Source organism: Andrographis paniculata, unplaced genomic scaffold, assembly GCF_009805555.1.
Source record: "Andrographis paniculata isolate CXL003 unplaced genomic scaffold, ASM980555v1 Contig98END, whole genome shotgun sequence".
NCBI classification, from domain to species: Eukaryota; Viridiplantae; Streptophyta; class Magnoliopsida; order Lamiales; family Acanthaceae; genus Andrographis; species Andrographis paniculata.
The window spans coordinates 342,467-361,530 of NW_026137637.1; the positions used below are offsets into that span (position 1 = coordinate 342,467).

Genomic DNA, 19,064 nt, shown 5'->3' on the forward strand with positions numbered 1-19,064 from the left:
CATAAAGGTTTGTCTGACCAATCTGCACCGTCCGTCTAATAATCTAATCAACGGTTCTCCATGACGATCCGTGTACGCAAGATTCAACCAATGGCACCTGACGCCTCCACTATATAAACAATCCTAAAGCGTTGCAAAATATCTCATTACCATCAGTACGCACTATTCCCTTTCCCGCAAACCTCGTTTACCTCAGAACCCTAACTTTCCCTCTCTACAAATGGCTCCCAAGGCAGCAGATAAGAAGCCGGCCGAGAAGAAACCGGCGGCGGAGAAGGCTCCGGCGGCGGAGAAAGCTCCAGCGGAGAAGAAACCGAAGGCTGGGAAGAAACTACCGAAGGAAGGCGGCGCCGCTGCCGGAGACAAAAAGAAGAAGAGGACGAAGAAGTCGGTGGAGACTTACAAGATCTACATCTTCAAGGTGCTGAAACAGGTTCATCCTGACATCGGAATCTCCAGCAAGGCGATGGGGATTATGAACAGCTTTATCAACGACATTTTCGAGAAATTGGCGCAGGAGGCGTCTCGGCTTGCGCGTTACAACAAGAAACCGACGATTACTTCGCGCGAGATCCAGACGGCGGTTCGATTGGTTCTCCCCGGCGAGTTGGCTAAGCACGCTGTTTCCGAAGGCACCAAGGCGGTTACTAAATTCACCAGCTCTTGAAAGGATGAGATTACATTTTCTCTCTAATTAGGGTTGGTTTGGACTGAATTGCTTCTGCAATGTTATCTCTAGCTTGATTTCTAGTTTTTGTTAGGGTTGATGTAAATTTAGGCTGGTTTAGATCTTCTGTCGTTTTTTACTTCGATGATGAATGATATTGGGTATTAATTAACAATTTTACAGTTTTCTAAATTAGTTCAATGTTCATATATCGCTTATTTTTTTAACTGATTCCTAATCTCACCTTCTGTCTGCTTCCGCGGAGTGCTCAGAGTTCATACGAATTCAACAATGGTGAATGCAACTCTGTGTACTCTGTTGATGAGGTAAATTTCTTTGACATTCAATTAGCCTTTTCAAATTCTTGCAAAATTTCAATTTATTTGGTTTTTAAACTCACCTCTTACTGATGCCTGATTGCACCTTCTGTTTGCTTAGCAGAGTGCTTGTACGAATTCAGCAACGGTGAATGCAACTCTGCACTCTGATTGGTAAGTTAAATCTCCTTAACATCATTCAATCAGCCTTGTTGAAATTAGCCTTTTGAAATTCTAGCAAATTTTCAATTTGTTTGGTTTTCCAAGTCACTTTGCAGTTCATATATGAGCTCCAAATTCATTTGAATTCAATAATGGCGGATGCGTCTCTGTGCACTCTGATTCTTCAGGTAAATTTTTTCAACGTTCAATTAGCGGGTGAAAGTAGCTATTTCCAATGCTTGAAAATTCCAATGTTTTGCTGTGGTGAAGGGAAGGCTGATTGATTTAGATATTGATACCATTCTACATGTAATTGTGTTTTACTGCAGTTATTTCTATTCTACCTTGGGAAGTACCATCTGTTAAATCTTCAATTTACAGTCGAGTAAAGTGGTGGTGGTGATGGATTCAAAGTATGTGTTGTTTCTATGACTGCAAATATGGTAAGTTCCTTGTAAAATTCTGTTCCTGCTTCCCACCAGTTCATCTGTTCTCTTTGACTTCGATGATATATATATATATTTTTTAAATCTCATCTAAAAAAAATATAAATCATCAATTTTGATGAATTTCAATGCTGACATAACGGTAACTGATTTGGATCAAACATGTTCGTATGTGATAACAAAAACGTCTTGTGTTAGTAATAATGTTTTATAAATTGTTTTTGTTAACATTACTAATAACACCAATGTGTTATTGTTATTAAACATGGACTGTTTGATCCGAAATTAGTCGCCATCCCAGCTTTTGTAATAATTTTGATAATTATTTTTAAATGAGATAAAAAATTTTTTGGAAATAATATTGTTTTTTTTGCAATTTTTTCTAAGCAAAATTTTGGATGGAAGTCTTGGATCGCTTTGTGGTGGTGTAACATTACAATTAACCACTACAACACATGCACCTTTATCATATTATAAAGAAAAAAAAGTATTATATGTTGAATAAAAGAAAAAAGTATCGATGCTTTTGTAAGAAAGAAAGTGAAGGAATAGTCTCTATCTTCGGTGTAGTTGAATACATCCATTTTGTTTAAAATGGATTTTACGGATCATTTGGTTATGTTCCAAAATTGAGATTGAAGGATTTGTTATGAAATTTAGCAATGAAATCAATGCATGGATGCATGTTCCAAAATGTAATTATAATCCTATTATTAAATGCAATGCATGAATGTAAGAGGAAAATGACGAAATAATCCCTATTATTAGTGCGGTCGATTATCCATGACTTCCTAATAGGGAGTATTTCGTTCTTTTTGTCGTATATTCATGCATTGCATTTATTTTAGCATACTTGCATATAATATTAAGAATTATAGTTACATCCTGCGACTTGTATGCATGAATTGATTTCATTTCTAAATTGCATACTAACTGTTTTTTAGTATATTATGTTTGTAGATAGGCTTACGTGAAGATTAGAGGGCAACATAAGATTGTCGGAATAAAAAAAGAAATAAGAAAAAATTGTCATTATTTGTTCACTTGTACATATATATTGCTTGCAAAGCACCGTACAAGAATATTATTCCCATTCGTAACAGTAAGATTTATAAAATCCTAGAAGGGATGCTTCTACAAAGGAATAACCAACCTTGGTTAGTCGCAAGAAAGTTGTGGCCTCCTTTGCGCCCCTGACCTTAGTAGTTTTATCATGCAGCAATTCAACCCAAAACTAACTATCCTGAGAGAAAACTAAATTAAATTAAAGCTTAATAAGGTTAGTGATTGAAAGCAAAATCGTAGAAAGAAATAAACAAGAAAGTTAAATTCCTATTCCTAAAATAAAGAAGAATGCAGGTTACTATACTTGGATAAAAAAAGAACACTGTCATACTTGGAGATCATTTATATTTATAAGTAATAACTTCCTTCTTCCCTTTCAGGATTTTGATTTGAATTTCACCTAACTTCCCAAGTTTCAACCGCAAGAAAATGGAAGGAGCGTCGTGATTTAAGGTGTATTTGGCTGTGTGAAGATAAGAGAAGCGAAATTGGAATTGAATTGATGTATATATATATATATACTTCTAGGGTGGTATTTGCATTTGCAGTTTTGAAATTAGGTTCGTGAACTGAAGTCCTCTCCCTATACTATACTATACTATACTTTCCACAATTTCATCGCATTGGAATCTACATACCTTGAGGTGTGTAATATATGCTTGAATTTGGAATTTGTGCTGCATTCTAAGCTGTCACTTAATTAATGGCTGCTGGTGGTGAGTTTTTTGGTTTTGTTTTGTTGAGAAGCGAAGATTGATGCTTGCTCAATCATGCAGATGCAGTCATTCCGTTGAACACCTGAGGGAGGGAGGGGGAAACTAATTGTTAACATTGTTTAAGCGTGCGTTTAATTGCGATTTCTATTTATTTATTTATTTATCTATGCATTGTGTGTTTTGAAATGTTGAATGATTGTGTAGTGATTGTATTTAGTGGTTCTGGTGTTGCAACTTTTGTTAGATAGATAGATGAGATGTATTATTGGCTTCTTCTTCTTCTTGGTGGCTAACCTAAATGTTGTCAAGTTTCTGATTTTGAGATTGAAGAAGTAACTAGTTGTAATTGTGGCAGGTCAGGTCAGGAAATAATGGGAGAAATGGATCAAAAGAGTCTTGAGAGAGAGGTAGGGGTAGAGGTAGAGGAGGATGACATATTGACATTGTGAGTTGTTACATAATAGTTTGATCAGATGTATATAATCACGTTAGTTCAATCTTCTGATTGTGATCATAATTGACACTTGACATCCATTCCATTCCATTCAATTCTGCTAATTAATCTCACTTTCAACACATTTGCTTGTTTGAAGGAACTTGTTTCAATTTCTAATATTTTTAGGGAAAGATTTTCTTTCTACTTACTTTGTATGAGTTGAGTGTGAGTGTGAGTGTGACATTAGGGGAAACAGTTAGTTTAGCCATAGCTCCATAGATAGATAGATAGATAGAGAGTTGTTCATCTGTCTGTCTCTATATATCCATCCAGACCAGACCAGACCAGACCTTGAGATATCCTTTGAAGGAGGTGAAAGTGGGGATAAAACAAAGAAATAAGTTTTGATTTTTGTGGTTTTAACACATGTTTTTATTATTTATATTCTTTTTTTTTCAAAAATAGTTTTTTTTTAAAAATAATATATTATAAATTCATTTTATATTTAAAATATAAGGTCAATATTTATTTATATTGAATCAAATAATTATTTAAATTCATCTTTTTATTAATAAATTACTCATTTTTTTGTAATAAAATATTAATTTTATTTTTTAATAATAATATTTTCTATATAATATTAAAAATATTTTATAATATATTACATAAATATTATTATTTTTAAATTTACATTATGTAGTACATTATTTTTGCTACATATTAATGTAATAGTAATATATATAAAATTTTATAAAAAAGTAATTAAATATCCAGCTATTGATATCTAGATGAGACAAAAAAAATATTCTTTTAAATTAAATACAAAGAAAATATTATTTTATATTAAATATTTTACTTGAAGATTTTTTTTTGACTTTTATATATATATAAATATAAATTTATGTTATTTATCATTATTTTGGGGAAATTATAATTTCTAAATACAGAACGAATCAAATTTATATATTGCCGCATCTACTTTCAATATATTTTTTTATGTTTTATACAGATTCTAAAATATTAGTAGTATTTATAAATATAATAGATAAAAGATAATTTTGACTGTGCATTTATTTTTCTTTAATTCACAATGATTTAAAAATTTGGATACATTAAAATTAGACAAATTAAAATAACCAAATAAATATGGAGAGTCAGAATTTTTTTTTGGTAGCAGTTGAGTTTAAAGAAATATAAAAAATAATTATTTAATTTAATTAAATTTTAAAATAAAATTAAGGTATACTCCCTCCACTAAATGTTCAGTGAGTTTGAGACATATATTAAAATATATATATATATATATATTGCAAGATGTTTGAAATAGAAAGTGTATAATTTTTTATCAAATAAAATGAAATGTAATTTTGAACTATATACAATGCCGAATACAACGATTATTACTTTTCTAATAAATCTATATTTATAATATAAAATTAATATATTTTTATTAAATGATATAATAAAATAAAATATGCAGCACGATAAAAAAAAAAGCTCCAAATTTCTACACAATCATACCCTTGTTAATAACTATGAAATATTATCATCGTTAGAAATGATTCCAATGATACTAGAGAATTTCTGTAATTTTTAGAGTACTCTGTGTGATTTTCATAATATGATGTTTATGATCGAATTGGTAGATTTTCAGAAAACGTGTAAACAAAATCCCCATTGATTGTTCCCAAAAAAAATCTCAAATCCAAATCATCGTTTGAAATATCAAATCCAGATTGATGAAACAATATCCAAATCCAACCTTAAACAATCGCCAAAACCAACAAATCTGTATAGTCCACCAACAATTTCCCCAACAAAGCCAAATCAGAAACCCTAACGAACGAATTTCGATTAAATCAAGAGCTGGTAAACTTCGTCACAGCCTTCGTACCTTCAGAGACAGCGTGTTTCGCCAATTCTCCGGGGAGAACCAACCGCACCGCAGTCTGGATTTCGCGAGAGGTAATGGTCGGTTTTTTGTTGTACCTTGCCAATCGCGAAGATTCCTGCGCTAATTTCTCGAAAATATCGTTGATAAAGCTGTTCATAATCCCCATCGCCTTGCTGGAGATTCCGATGTCAGGATGAACCTGCTTCAGCACTTTGAAAATGTAGATCTTGTACGTCTCCACCGACTTCTTCGTCCTCTTCTTCTTTTTGTCTCCGGCGACGGCGGCGGCCGCGTCCTTCGGCAACTTCTTCCCAGCTTTCGGCTTCTTCTCCGCTGCAGGCGGCGCCTTCTCCGCCGGCTTCTTCTCGCCCTTCAAAGCCATTTTTAGAATATGAAAATTAGGTTAGGGATTTGGAGAATTTTCCGGTAGGGTTGAAGCTCTCTAGGAAGGCAGATGATGAATGAAAGAGGTGCGGACGGCGGACGGCTTATATAGGGCTGAGGGGAATCCCACTGGTGACGCGGATCTTGCTTTTGGACCGTAGATTAGCTTTTGCGAATTAACGGCTGAGATTAAACGGATGGATCTATATATTTGGCGCTAAACGAGATACTGTATAATATTGCTTCACTTTTATTTTATTATGTAATCCAATAAATATGATTCTTTTACCTTTTTTGTTATTAGATTTTTATATTTAAAATTATAATATGTTTTTTTTTTATAAATTATTACACATTAATTTTTAATTTTTAAGTTAAATTATAAATAACAACTAATAAAATACTATTCTCTCCGTTCAAATACAATAGTGTCCGTTTCAAAATAATAGTCTTATTTTCATAAATAACCATATCACTATAAATTACCTTTACTTTTTTATTATTATTACACAATTGACACTATTTTTTACACTAATACACTCACAAATGGCAAAAAAGTCTTTTACCCGTACTTTTTACTCATTACTAATATAATATCAATATTCTTTAAATCTCGTGTCAAACTCAACCCACACTATAATTATGGGACGGATGGAGTATATTAATTATATGAAAATATGTAATTGTATTAAATACGAGATCTAAATTTAGAGATACTCCATAAAATTATACATATAAAATTTACGTCAAAACCTCTGTACTGTTGAAATTGCGTTAAACCCTCGGTGGTTGAATAAATCTTGCACACTCTCCTATATACAATTAATCAATAATTATGTTATTATTTTTCTTTTTTTGTTTTTTTTAAAAAAATAATAATAATATTTACATCCTTAATTAAAGTCAATTTAGTGGAGTTCTACGAGTTTCTAAAAATTCTTCGCATGTGATTCATGAAATCTTTGATAAAAAATAATATTTATTTACTTTAAGACAGCACAATTTTAGATTATGCATCAATTTCTACTGATTTTTCATCAAATTGTGATTCAAATAATGTCCGAATAATATGCATATTGGTCATATGAGAAGACAAGTAAATCCACCTCCAAATTATGTTTCTTTTGCTTTGTTTGTAACATAGAATTTTGAAAAAAAAAAAAAAAAAAAAAAAAAATCTTCAATATTTGATAATCAATGGATGCGAAGATTAAATTATTGGTGGCATCCAAGATCAAACACAGTCTGAACTTGATCAGCTTATGTAGTATGTGAGTTCGTTTGTTTGAAGTTTGATAGTTTCCAATCTATGTGAAAACTTATTATTATGTGACTTGAAATTAAGCCGTCGGTGGAGCTCAATTTAAAAAAGGGCAATTCTCACGAAATCAATTTAGAGATTCGAATTCGATTTTGCGGATTGGATTTGTTGTTTAGAATACGAGAAAATTAGGATCTTCTTTCGCTTCATTTTAATTGGATTCTTTGTGTTATTTTTATCATAGGTATTTGCTCGTAGATGTAAGAATTTATCATGAATCACTGTAATTTGTGTATGTTTTTATTTTAAAAAAAAAAAGTTCCTTCAAATTATTTTGAATTAAATATTTTATCATATTTTTCTCGTCAATTTTACAACAAAAAAATGAGCAGGAAAACAAGGTAAGAATAATAGAAAAGAAGAAGAAAGCAAGGTAAAATGTGAAGAACAAGAACGAGAAAGATGAAACATGAGACAAAAGAATGTCATATTAAGGGTAAATTTGTAAATTTCTTATTACTCTTTGTGCCTGAATTCAGTAAGGCATTTTGGGGTTTTGTAATAGATTGAAAAATAATAGCATTTTATTAGTTAGTGTAACTGTGTGTACGAGTTTTTAACTTTTTTTTTTTATTTGAATTTATGTTTAAAGTAATTGTAAGTGTAATGATATGTTTGTAATTTAAGTAAAAATTAAAAATATCTTAATATTAATGTATAATTATTTTTTTATAAAATAAAAAAATTGAAGTGGAAAAGACAAAATTAGTCAAAAAAAAAATAATTTTAATTATAACGGATGAAATATTATTCTGTTGCAATTAATAAATTATATTTGCATTAAAGGGTGACAGAAATTCAATTTTTATTAATCATTAACGGTATGAATATGATGCAAAGTATATTAAACCAGGTTAGTTTAACGGAATTTTAAAATTATAGGAAATTTGACAGAATTTTTTGAAATAACACAAGAGTTTTATGTTATTTTATCTAAAAAATATATAATATGATTATAATTTTTTAAAAAATAAAATTTTATACAATACAAATAAATAAAAATAAAAATATTTATTTAATAAAAATATTTATTTATAATTAACATAAATTATGTTTCAAACAAATAGAAAATTGTGAATGTATATGTTGAAAATAGATAAAAATAGAAAAAATTAAATGAATTTTGAGTGGCTCACAAATAATTTGAAAATTTTGAATGTATATATATATTTTAGATGTATATTGTTTAGGATGTTCACTCAGTTTTAAATGAATTGATTTTTTTTTTTTTTTTATTTTGTATAAAGTACTAATATAAAAAACACTAATAATTTTTATAGGTGGATGATATATATTATATTAATATATGTGTATATTTTTATTTTTTGTAATAATATTTATAAATTTTTTTTTCATTGAAAAATGTGAAAGAACAAACTAATTATAGTGTTCATATATTTATATTATACATTTTTTAATGATATTTTTTAAAAAATGTTCATTTAAAAATACTAAGGAAACAAACCAAACATTACCAATAAAATACATATACAAATATCATTAAAATCAAAATTTATACTCACTCTATCCCATAACTATGTATTCGTTTGCTTTTTGCAGAGTTTTAGAAATATTAATATTATATTGAGATGACTAAAATAACTTTATTAGTATTGTATAATATAAATATAAATGTAATGACATTTGTATAATATATTGTAAATTGTAACGGTATTTGTAATGATAAGTAGATAGTACAGTTACTAAAAAAAAATAAATATTTTATTACGGAATAGAGGAGTACTGAAAACATAAACATATTCATCTCCTTGAAAATATAAGGCAAAATTAGTTATAACATATTTATAATTTAAAAAATCTGCACTATATATATATATATATTTTTTCTTTATGTTTTAAGAATTACATGAGACTATATGTATTTCCAAAATACTTGACAATTCGTTTGTTTGGGATTTTAATTTTGAGTTGAGATTAGAATTATAAAAAATTTGAATTTAAATAATTGTATGATGTGATATAATTAGATGTTGATGTAATATTTTGAACGGTAAAATTAATTTTTACGATAACATATACAGAATAAAAAATATATATTTGATTTGATATTTTTAAAAAAAAATTAAATAAATAGTAAAAAGCTTACAAAATTCTCCAAATAAACACACACTCATAAAATTCCGTGCAATATTTTAAAAAAAAAAACTCTTATGCAATTTTAAAGAATTTTATGGAGTGTTTTTTAAAAAATAAGAAGAAGTTTTGTGTAATTTTACCAAATATAATTACAAAATTGTAAAATTTGTAAAGTTGAGGGATTAAAATGTCAATTCAATCCCCACAAATGTTCAGGTCTAAAATCTCAGCTTAGGGTTTTGCAGAGCATTCTTCTCCACAGGTTGAATTCTAACAGGTGCGCCTTCCTCCTCGGCCATTTTTTTTCACCATGACAACGGATTCATTTCTCTGTTTCTTGCAATGTATTCTACAGTGCTTTTGTTCGTCACATTTTTCTATCCGTGCGCTTCAAAAAACACTCTGTTTCTACCTCAATTAATGCCCCTGGGCTGTTATTATTGAGAAAATACTAATGTTTTGCCGGCATTTTGAATTTTCTGCATCCTGAGAAACTTCCCTGTGCGTGACTGAGGTGGCAGATGATCGCAGTTAATCTCTGAGCTGTTTTACATGATTGTGTATTCTGTACGATTAGTATTTGATTTGATTTTGATATGTTCTTTTTTTATAAGAATTATATGATATTTGGATGATGCTATGAGCTAGGCAGTTTATAGGAAAATGTGGGGATGAATGAATTTGGATTATAATTTAAAGAAGGGGCGACGACTAGCAGTTTGTTGGATTTAATATGGAATTTAAGAAATGGGTAGTGAGTGGATGATTATTGTGTTTAAATAAGAAAAGAAAATTTTGAGTAAAGTCTATGTCTGCTGAATTATTTGTATGTTTGCGTGTAGTTTGGGTTGGAAAAAGTGACATTGCTCACCATTCTCTACTTTGAATATGCTGCACATTCTTGGTTATATTTCCAAACAGCGATTGTTTGATTGTATGGATATGTTCTTATTGAAACAGTATTGTGGATGATCAAGCTGTTGTTCGTTTTCCTTTTATTTTGCAGAATGGATTTACAAAGCAGGCATGTAGTAGTAGCAAAGTTTATTGGCATGACATGGAGTTGTGGCCAAGTGGCGCAGGTATACAGTAGTGATCAAAATTGTTTTATGATGAACAATAACTTGGGCATGTTTATGGGTTTTTAGTTTTTCATTTTTGGTAATTCTGTTGGTTCAGATATTTCAGTATCCCATATTATTTCTGAAGTGGACAACAACATGATATATTGAAGATGAACAGCCTTTTATTTTATATCTTTGTTTTGTGAATTTCATTGAGATTCTGTTCAGGATTGTGATTGGGATTCAGTATATTCATATCTAATTCTCTGCCAGGTGCTTTCAGCATTTCCTAGTGTGACCAATATTGAAGTTTTTTTGAGAGAACTTGTGTTAGTGTCACATTTTTCTATTTGAGGGGATGGACATATGTAACAACAGTAATAAAATTCTCCTTAAAAGTTTTCAATTTTCTTTTCCTCTATCTTTAATTAGTATTCCCCACACCTGCCAAAATTGTGCTTGTCTATCATAGCACGGAGACTAAAAAATAGTATTTTAATGTAAAAGTAAACATTATGTCGGGTATTTTGGGAAATCCATTGGGGAGTGTGATTAATTGATAGTGTACACGTGATACAATGACAGTGGCGTAGGTTTAATTATGTGTTTAAAGTAAGTGTAAAATTTAAGTGGATAGAAAAAGTGTTTGCTATGTATTGTGTAATCACAATATGATGGACAAATTGAAATGAAAAGTAAGCATAAATTTGGCGGACGGAGGTAGTATTTTAGTAGCACATGTAATAAATTTTTATCTATCAATCATATCATTCAAAATACCTTAATCCATCTTTACTTAAATGGACTATGCTTTATTCCATTCTATCCATTTTTGTATCATTTATGCTTCCATAATTGAGCTAATTAGTTAAGGGTTATTATCCACGGATGTGAAATATGTGAGTGCATTTTAAATTTGTTGTATGCCTTCAGTTTTCCTATTGATTACATGATTTAAAGTTTCATGTCAAAGAGCTTATGATATATGCGGACTTCGAGCTGAATTTTGTATTTCACATTAATTTTCCGTTCTTGGTTACAGAACCTGACATATAAAAGTTACCCTCGTGTCCGATTAAAGTGTTCGTTTGCAAATGCTGTTAAATCGAAACCTCAGAGAGTAAGGATACCTTATGGTCTCAGCATCAAGTCAGAAATGAAGATTTGTTCGCAGTGGAGTCATGCTGGTATGCTTCGCTCTTTTACTTCATCGGGTATAGGAGTACCTTTTGGACGTGAGCTTTCCAACTACAGAAAGCCAACAACTGTTTCTTATAATGAGTTAATGGGTGGAGGTTCATATTATTTTGGTAGTACAACCAGGTTATTTTCTAAATATGCCAGAGAAGGTTCCGGACACAAGTTTTTGTGGGTCAAAGGTCTGGCCAGTGGAAAAAGCTATTCATCGAAAACATATAAGAAGCACCCAAAGTCACCACGGTTGTTTGCCGCCCAAAACACTGAAGCATCCCAAAATGAATTGGCAAGTAAAAGTTCTAAAGGCAATGAAGCTGTTTCAGGAGATGTCAAATTGTCCTCTTTATGTGACACTATGACCAATGAGACTTCCGTTGACATCAAAGGTACACAAGCACCAACAAGCAAAGATAAAGTGAAGCGGCAATCTAGAAGCAAGAAAAAGAACAATCAATCATTGAGTGCTAATGCTCCTAAGGCAGCAGACATACGGAATAGCTCCACAGCTAAGCATAAAGCAGACAAGACCAACGATAACAAAAGTAAACAATCTCATACATCATTAGAGGTTAGAAGTCTTTTCTCAAGGCTAATTGTGTTTTAGGTGCCTCACCATAATTTTCACTAATTCTGCATGTCTCTAGATTAGTTCAACTTCAAGTGCTCAAAAAGAAACACCGATTAGTAATACTTCAACGACAAAGGCTGTTGCAGTGAAGGCAGCAAGTATATCTGTTAAAAAAGGAAAAGGAAACAGCCGTTCTAAGCCAAAGCCAAAGTCTGATGAGGAATCTGCAGTGCAATCCGTTCAACACAGCAGAACGAAATCTCAACATAACAAAACTTGGCCTCAATTATATCCACCTATTGCTAAATCTGTTGTGGTGGTTGAGTCTGTTGCAAAGGCAAAATTTATTCAAGGATACCTTGGAGAAATGTTTGAGGTTCTGCCGAGTTATGGTCATTTCAGGGATTTGGCTGCAAGATCAGGGTCTGTACGACCTGATGATGATTTCAGTATGGTCTGGGAAGTCCCATCATCTGCCTGGTCTCATCTTAAGAGTATAAAAGTTGCATTAACTGGGTACGATAACTTTTGTCCAATTAGAATTATTATCCTCATTTATGCTGGATCTGCCCTTTCCTTTATTATTATCCTATTGCTCTATTTCTTTTGTGCCCTTTATTGGTCATCTTTGTTATGTCCACCTTAATCAAAGTTTAAACTAATAGGGAGGTGCATAATTGTGTATTGATCTTATATTTCATAGGTGAGATGTGTGGATTTTTGTTTTTTTTTTTTACACAATGTCTTGAATGGGACATGTTTTTTCTAAAGTCAGTAAGTTGTAGCGAATTGAATCATTAGAAAATTTTTACACGTGATTTTTTTTTCAATATGCTTTGGTGCCACAATGTTGTTTACAAACTTTTTTATTTATTTTGCCATTTTCCACCCTTGTTTCAGAGCAGAAAATCTTATTCTTGCGTCTGACCCTGATCGTGAAGGGGAGGCAATTGCTTGGCACATCATTGAGATGTTGAAGCAACAGGATGCTTTGCGTGAGGATGTGATTGTTGCAAGAGTTTCTTTCAATGAAATAACTGAATCTGCCGTTCAAAGTGCCCTCCAATCTCCTCGAGTTATCAATGCAGATATGGTTCATGCCTATCTAGCACGAAGAGCTCTTGATTACTTGATTGGATTCAACGTTTCGCCATTGTTATGGAGGAAATTACCAGGCTGCCAGTCTGCAGGACGAGTCCAATCTGCTGCCTTGGCGCTTATATGCGACAGGGAAAAGGAAATTGATAACTTCGAACCCCAAGAGTACTGGACGATTAATGCACACTTCCAGAAGAAAGATCCAAACTCAGCCAACAGTGTGTCTCTTCTGCCACATTTGTCTCATTTCGATTCCAAGCCAGTGCAACCTTTGTCAATCAGCTCAAATACAGAGGCAAAATATATTGAAGAGAAGATCAATCTATCTGAGTTTAAAGTCATTGACACTAAAGCCAACAGAATCCAAAAAAAACCTCCGACTCCCTACATAACATCAACACTCGAACAAGATGCTGCAAACAAATTGGGCTTTTCCGCTTCACATACAATGAAAATTGCTCAGAAGCTATATGAAGGTGTTGAATTGCCAGATGGTAAGGCTACAGGACTAGTAACTTACATTAGAACTGATGGTTTACACTTATCGGATGAAGCTGTAAAGGATATCCAGTCTTTTGTTCGGGAAAGGTATGGAGTTAAGTTTGCAGTAAAGAGTCCAATTAAATATTTCAAGAAGGTGAAGAATGCCCAGGAAGCTCATGAAGCCATTAGACCCACTGATATCCGAAGACTGCCATCCGTGCTTGCTGGGTTGCTCGATGAAGACTCCCTGAAGTTATACACGCTCATATGGGCTCGGACAATGGCATGTCAAATGGAGCCTGCTGTTATTGAGCAGATACAATGTGATATTGGAAATTCTAATCAGTCCATTATGTTTGGTTCCTCATCCTCAAGGGTGGAATTTCCGGGTTTTCAGGCTGTTTACATGGATGCGGAAACCACACGAGTAAGAAGGCAGGAGGCTGATGATTCTGATAATAAGGAAGAATTTGAGATTCTGAGTAATCTGCAACGCGGGAAACAGTTATCCTTGATAAAAATAGTAACCGAGCAACACTATACACAGCATCCGCCCCGTTACTCCGAGGGATTATTGGTGAAAAGGCTGGAGGAACTTGGGATGGGAAGGCCTTCCACATATGCAACCACTATTAAGGTGCTGAAAGATAGAAAATATATTTCTTCGAAAGGCAGGACATTACATCCTGAATTTCGCGGTCGCATGGTGTCTGCATTTCTCTCACATTACTTCTCCGAGGTGACAGATTATAGCTTCACTGCTGATATGGAGACCGAACTGGATAATGTATCTGCTGGAATAACTGAATGGAAAGGCCTTCTAAAAGATTATTGGACTCGATTTAGCAAGTATTGTGAGAGTGCCAACAAAGTCCCTGTTCTTCAGGTGGAGAAGGTTTTGGAGAAAGCATTTGGCAAAACCTTGTTTTCTTCTCTCCCCGACGGAGATAGAACATGCCCGAGTTGCTTGGTGGGGACATTGGTTTTCAAAGTGAGTCGGTTTGGTGCTGGATATTTCATTGCTTGTGATCAACTCCCACAGTGCAAGTGAGTATAACTAATCCTCTACAAAAGTTGAATTGCTCGGAAAATTGTGTAAAAATAGTGATATTATCTCCTCATGGGTTTTCTTGGGAGTTTCCACAAAATAATGGATTATTTTTTTTCGTAGCTATTATTATTATTTATTCTATAGGGGGTACCTTGCAAATTATTTATTTTTCATTCAAGCATTTCTGTCTATCTTCAGGTATATTGCTAGAACTCTCTATGGCCAAGAAGAAGATGAAGAAGATGATCCCGAAGACAAGCAAAAAAGTATGGAGGAGCCTAAGTTGCTCGGTCTGCATCCAGCAACAAATGAGAAGGTTTTCCTCTATAATTGCATTTTTGCCCCTTTTTATTTTTATTCTAGATTTTAAAATCTTAAAAAATATAGTGCTGTTTGACAATTTAACAGGTTCTTTTAAAGTGTGGTCCATTCGGACACTATGTGCAGCTTGGTGAAGATCGAAAGGGATACCAACCTAAGCGAGCCTCATTAGCTCATGTAAGTATATGGCCACATTTGTGCTTGAATTTCTTGATCGGCTTTCTTATAATATTTGCTTTCTTTCGAATGCTAGATCAAAGATGTGGAGTCAGTCACCTTAGAAGATGCCTTTGATTTGTTGAAGTATCCGATTACCTTGGTATGTTTACAATACAATGCATTATTTTTCTGTCAGTTCCAAATTTTCATTCCAATGATCACATTGGGTTTTTGTTTCAGGGGAAGCACCCAGATGATAACCAGCCAGTAATTTTAAGGCTTGGGAGGGTCGGTTTTGTCATCAGACATCGGCGCAGTATTGCTCCCGTACCTAAGGTAATATCTGTTGCATGTAGAGGAGAGCACAAAATTTGATTTTTGGTTATTCAATTCGATGAATTCGGCAAATTATTGTTAATGCGAATTTTTAAAACTGGCCAATTTCAAATCAAAGTGAATTGCTTCAAAAATATTTTGCATTTTGAATATTTTATACTCAGTTCAGTTGGTGTGTTTGTTTCGGGGTTTGGATTTTGAGTTGGGATTTGAATAGTAAAATTTTGAATTGAAATAGTTGTATGATGTGATATTTTGAATGAAAAACTGATTTTTTAGTATAATATAAAAAATGAAAATAGGTGTTCTATTTGATGGTTTTGGGGAAAAAAAATTGATGAATAGTAAATTTTGGGAAGAATGCCCCAAACAAACACACCCTACTTGAAGCATTATGCTGAATTCTGTATTGCCAAATTTGGTATGGAAATAGATGTAACAAATGTGGAAACTTATTATAATTAAAAAAATAAGTCTGAAAAGTTGAAATTTATGCAAGATTTTATTGCGGCGCTACCGATGTATTAATTATGAATTTACACAATTGACTTTGAATTTTTGTGGTAAATTGGTCAATAGTTCTGAGTGTATATCCTGTATCCTGTTACTCTGTATTGTTGTGACTTGCGACTGTTCAATATAGCTGAACACAATGGTTTTTTTTTGGAGCCCAAAATTGTGGTTGAATGTGATATTTTGTCTGGAGTTTTAAGAGTTGAAAATGATGTTCTTTGGTAAAAAAGTTATATTTTTTATTGTTTATATACCATTTTATTATTTTTTATTTTCGAAAAGAGTGTGAAAATGCAATTGAATGGAAACACATATGATGATATTTTACTCTGATATATATACTCGCTCGACAATCCTTGCAGAAGTTGAAGCCTACTGAGATAACATTCGAGAAAGCCTTGCAACTACTGAAGGGTAAAGATGTGAGGAGGTGTGGTCGACCAAAACGTGAACCTGAGGTCGAGGAGGTTGTCGAGGCTATGTGAGATGAGCCCGGTATGTTTTCAATTTTCATACCTCTCTTGTACAAATTTTGTATTTCCATAGGTATATATACATACATGTGTGTTGTGGTGAATCTCGTCGATAATAATCTTGATGAAGTCTTTTTGATAGCAAGAGATTTTGAAAGTGTAATTCATAAGCTGTATTTTAGGGATTGGTCATGGGATTTTGAGAGCTCGATTTTAATCCGTGTTTTGGAAATACTCATTGTTTCGACAAGATGAACATCAAATGATATTGCTTTGTAGCAATTGATCAGCATTGTGTTTGAAGCCTATTTATTTTGTTGAGTCGGGTTGGCTTTTCATGCTTTTTTTTTTGCACGACTTGTTTGTGAGACGTATTGGTTCGAGCCCAAGTTTGGTATGTTTTTAGGTTTGCTTACTTTATGTTTGATTTCGTGTTTTATTTTTTTGAATGTGATGTTTTGTGCGAATAAATTGAAAATTTTAAAGTTACCGTGGTAAATATATATATTTTCGGAAGTATATAGTCTTGACTTTCTGTTGATTTCAAGTTTACTTTTATCTAGTGATTTATTTAATTTGTTGATTCAATCACTTTTTGTCATATACTTTATTTATTTATTTATTTTTGATAATGTGAGAATTTGCGGTTGTTAATCTCTCGAGTGCCTTCTGGGTAAATCCCGACCTACATTTATATTTATTTTCCAAGGGTAGTTTAGCCATGAGAGTTGTAAGTAGTGTGTATGTTGGTGTAGCAATAGTACTAAAGTGATTCGATTTAGAAGAAATGGACATTCAATATGAATCCAAAAACACCGATATGGAATGGGGTTGGGGACCCACCCCACCCCACCCCACCCTCTACAACACTTTTTTCACTATATATAATATATATATATATATATATGTAAGTATATGTTTTGCTTATCAATAACTTAGGATTCTATATTATAAATCCTAATCAAGAACCAACTTTTTCCAATGATATTTCCCAATTTGATTTCTTCCCACATTTTCTGACTAAGTGGTTCGTTATGTCTTCCCTACATACAGTACATTTGTGTAGAATGCTCGTGTTTGGCTCTTATTATTATTTTATTTTTGTTATTTTGGTATTTTTAAATTAGAAAAAAATAAATTGAAATAGTTGTTTAATATGATAGATTGATTTTTATGTGTGATAAAAAAAATTATGTCAAAAATATAAAATATATTATTTTAAATTAAATACTAAATTTTTTGTAATGAATATTTGAGGGATTTTTTTTTTTTTTTATGACTTTTTGACTTCTGTAAAAAATATTTTGTAATGTTTATTATTATTATTATTTAAAGAAGCAAACTAAGGTGGTTATGGTATTGTAATGTCATACAGAATAGATGGTTGTTAAACAATATATGTTGTGAATATCATTAACATGTGTCACTGTGTTAGTACTTATTAGTTATAAAATACTATTAATTATCTTGTGTTAATATATAATAATATGTGCTGAAATCATCCAAACCGTCACCCAAAAAAAACAGTTAGTGCAAATGTGGGGAAAAAAAATTATAGAGATAGAAACACAATCAAATTTACTAATTAAAACTAGCTACAAGAAATTTACTAATTTAATCCATATAATGTTATATTCAAATTAATCAAATCGGTTCGATTTAATTACTAATAGACGTTGGTGATGTTAAATTTGGTTTATATATATATATATATACTTTTAAAATGAAAATAGTGTTGGATGTAAATGTGTGATGTTTTCTTAGAAAAAAAAAAAAAAAAGATAAAAAAAAATAAAATTGAATAATGGTAAATAAATAAATAAATAAAATTTACAAACATCTTTGGGCTTTTAGTATTTTTAAATTTTAAGTATTTACATTAGTTGGCCGAACTGAAATAAATTGTAAATATAAGTTTTGAAGCTTTAGTTTATCTATTTATTAATATTACTTCAATCAATTTTAACTTGATTTATTTGTAAATAACCCAAAATTTCTTGCTTAATCATACAAGTTCTCTTTTTTTTTTTTTTTTTTAATAACAATAATTTGATATATATATATATATATCCATAGATAAAACAAAAAATAAAAGTTTATCTATCAATTATCCCCCTAATTTAAATCAAGTTATATAATTAATTATATCCCGATATTTATTTCGTACCCATCCCTAGCACATGTTGTGCATAGTTCCGATAGAAAAGTTTGTGGTTGCGTATATTATTTAAAAACTTATTATTATTATTGTTAAAATATATCTAGAAGCAATATAAGTTTGGGTTATGTTTGACAC

General features: G+C 31.6%; 3 protein-coding genes across 6 annotated transcripts; 2 read left to right on the top strand and 1 right to left on the bottom strand.

Moving 5' to 3' along the window:
- The first annotated feature begins 146 nt into the window (after positions 1-146).
- LOC127243877 (histone H2B) lies at positions 147-842 on the top strand. Its single transcript, XM_051264098.1, has one exon. It carries the CDS (start codon positions 221-223, stop codon positions 665-667), a length of 447 nt encoding a protein of 148 aa, XP_051120055.1. The 5' UTR covers positions 147-220; the 3' UTR covers positions 668-842.
- Positions 843-5,471: 4,629 nt separating this feature from the next.
- LOC127243827 (histone H2B.3-like) lies at positions 5,472-6,175 on the bottom strand. Its single transcript, XM_051264015.1, has one exon. It carries the CDS (start codon positions 6,083-6,085, stop codon positions 5,669-5,671), a length of 417 nt encoding a protein of 138 aa, XP_051119972.1. The 5' UTR covers positions 6,086-6,175; the 3' UTR covers positions 5,472-5,668.
- A 3,567-nt stretch (positions 6,176-9,742) lies between these two features.
- Positions 9,743-17,073, top strand: LOC127243826 (uncharacterized). 4 transcript variants are annotated; one of them, XM_051264010.1, is made up of 10 exons: positions 9,743-9,782; positions 10,512-10,587; positions 11,612-12,334; positions 12,411-12,850; positions 13,235-14,962; positions 15,165-15,282; positions 15,375-15,464; positions 15,541-15,606; positions 15,687-15,782; positions 16,658-17,073. In XM_051264010.1, exons 2-10 carry the CDS (start codon positions 10,513-10,515, stop codon positions 16,778-16,780), a joined length of 3,459 nt encoding a protein of 1,152 aa, XP_051119967.1. In that variant the 5' UTR covers positions 9,743-9,782; position 10,512; the 3' UTR covers positions 16,781-17,073. The 4 variants fall into 4 exon arrangements, with proteins under 4 accessions (XP_051119967.1, XP_051119970.1, XP_051119968.1 ...); XM_051264013.1 differs by lacking the exon at positions 9,743-9,782 and adding an exon at positions 9,817-10,072; XM_051264011.1 differs by lacking the exon at positions 9,743-9,782 and adding an exon at positions 9,817-10,035.
- Positions 17,074-19,064: the final 1,991 nt, after the last annotated feature.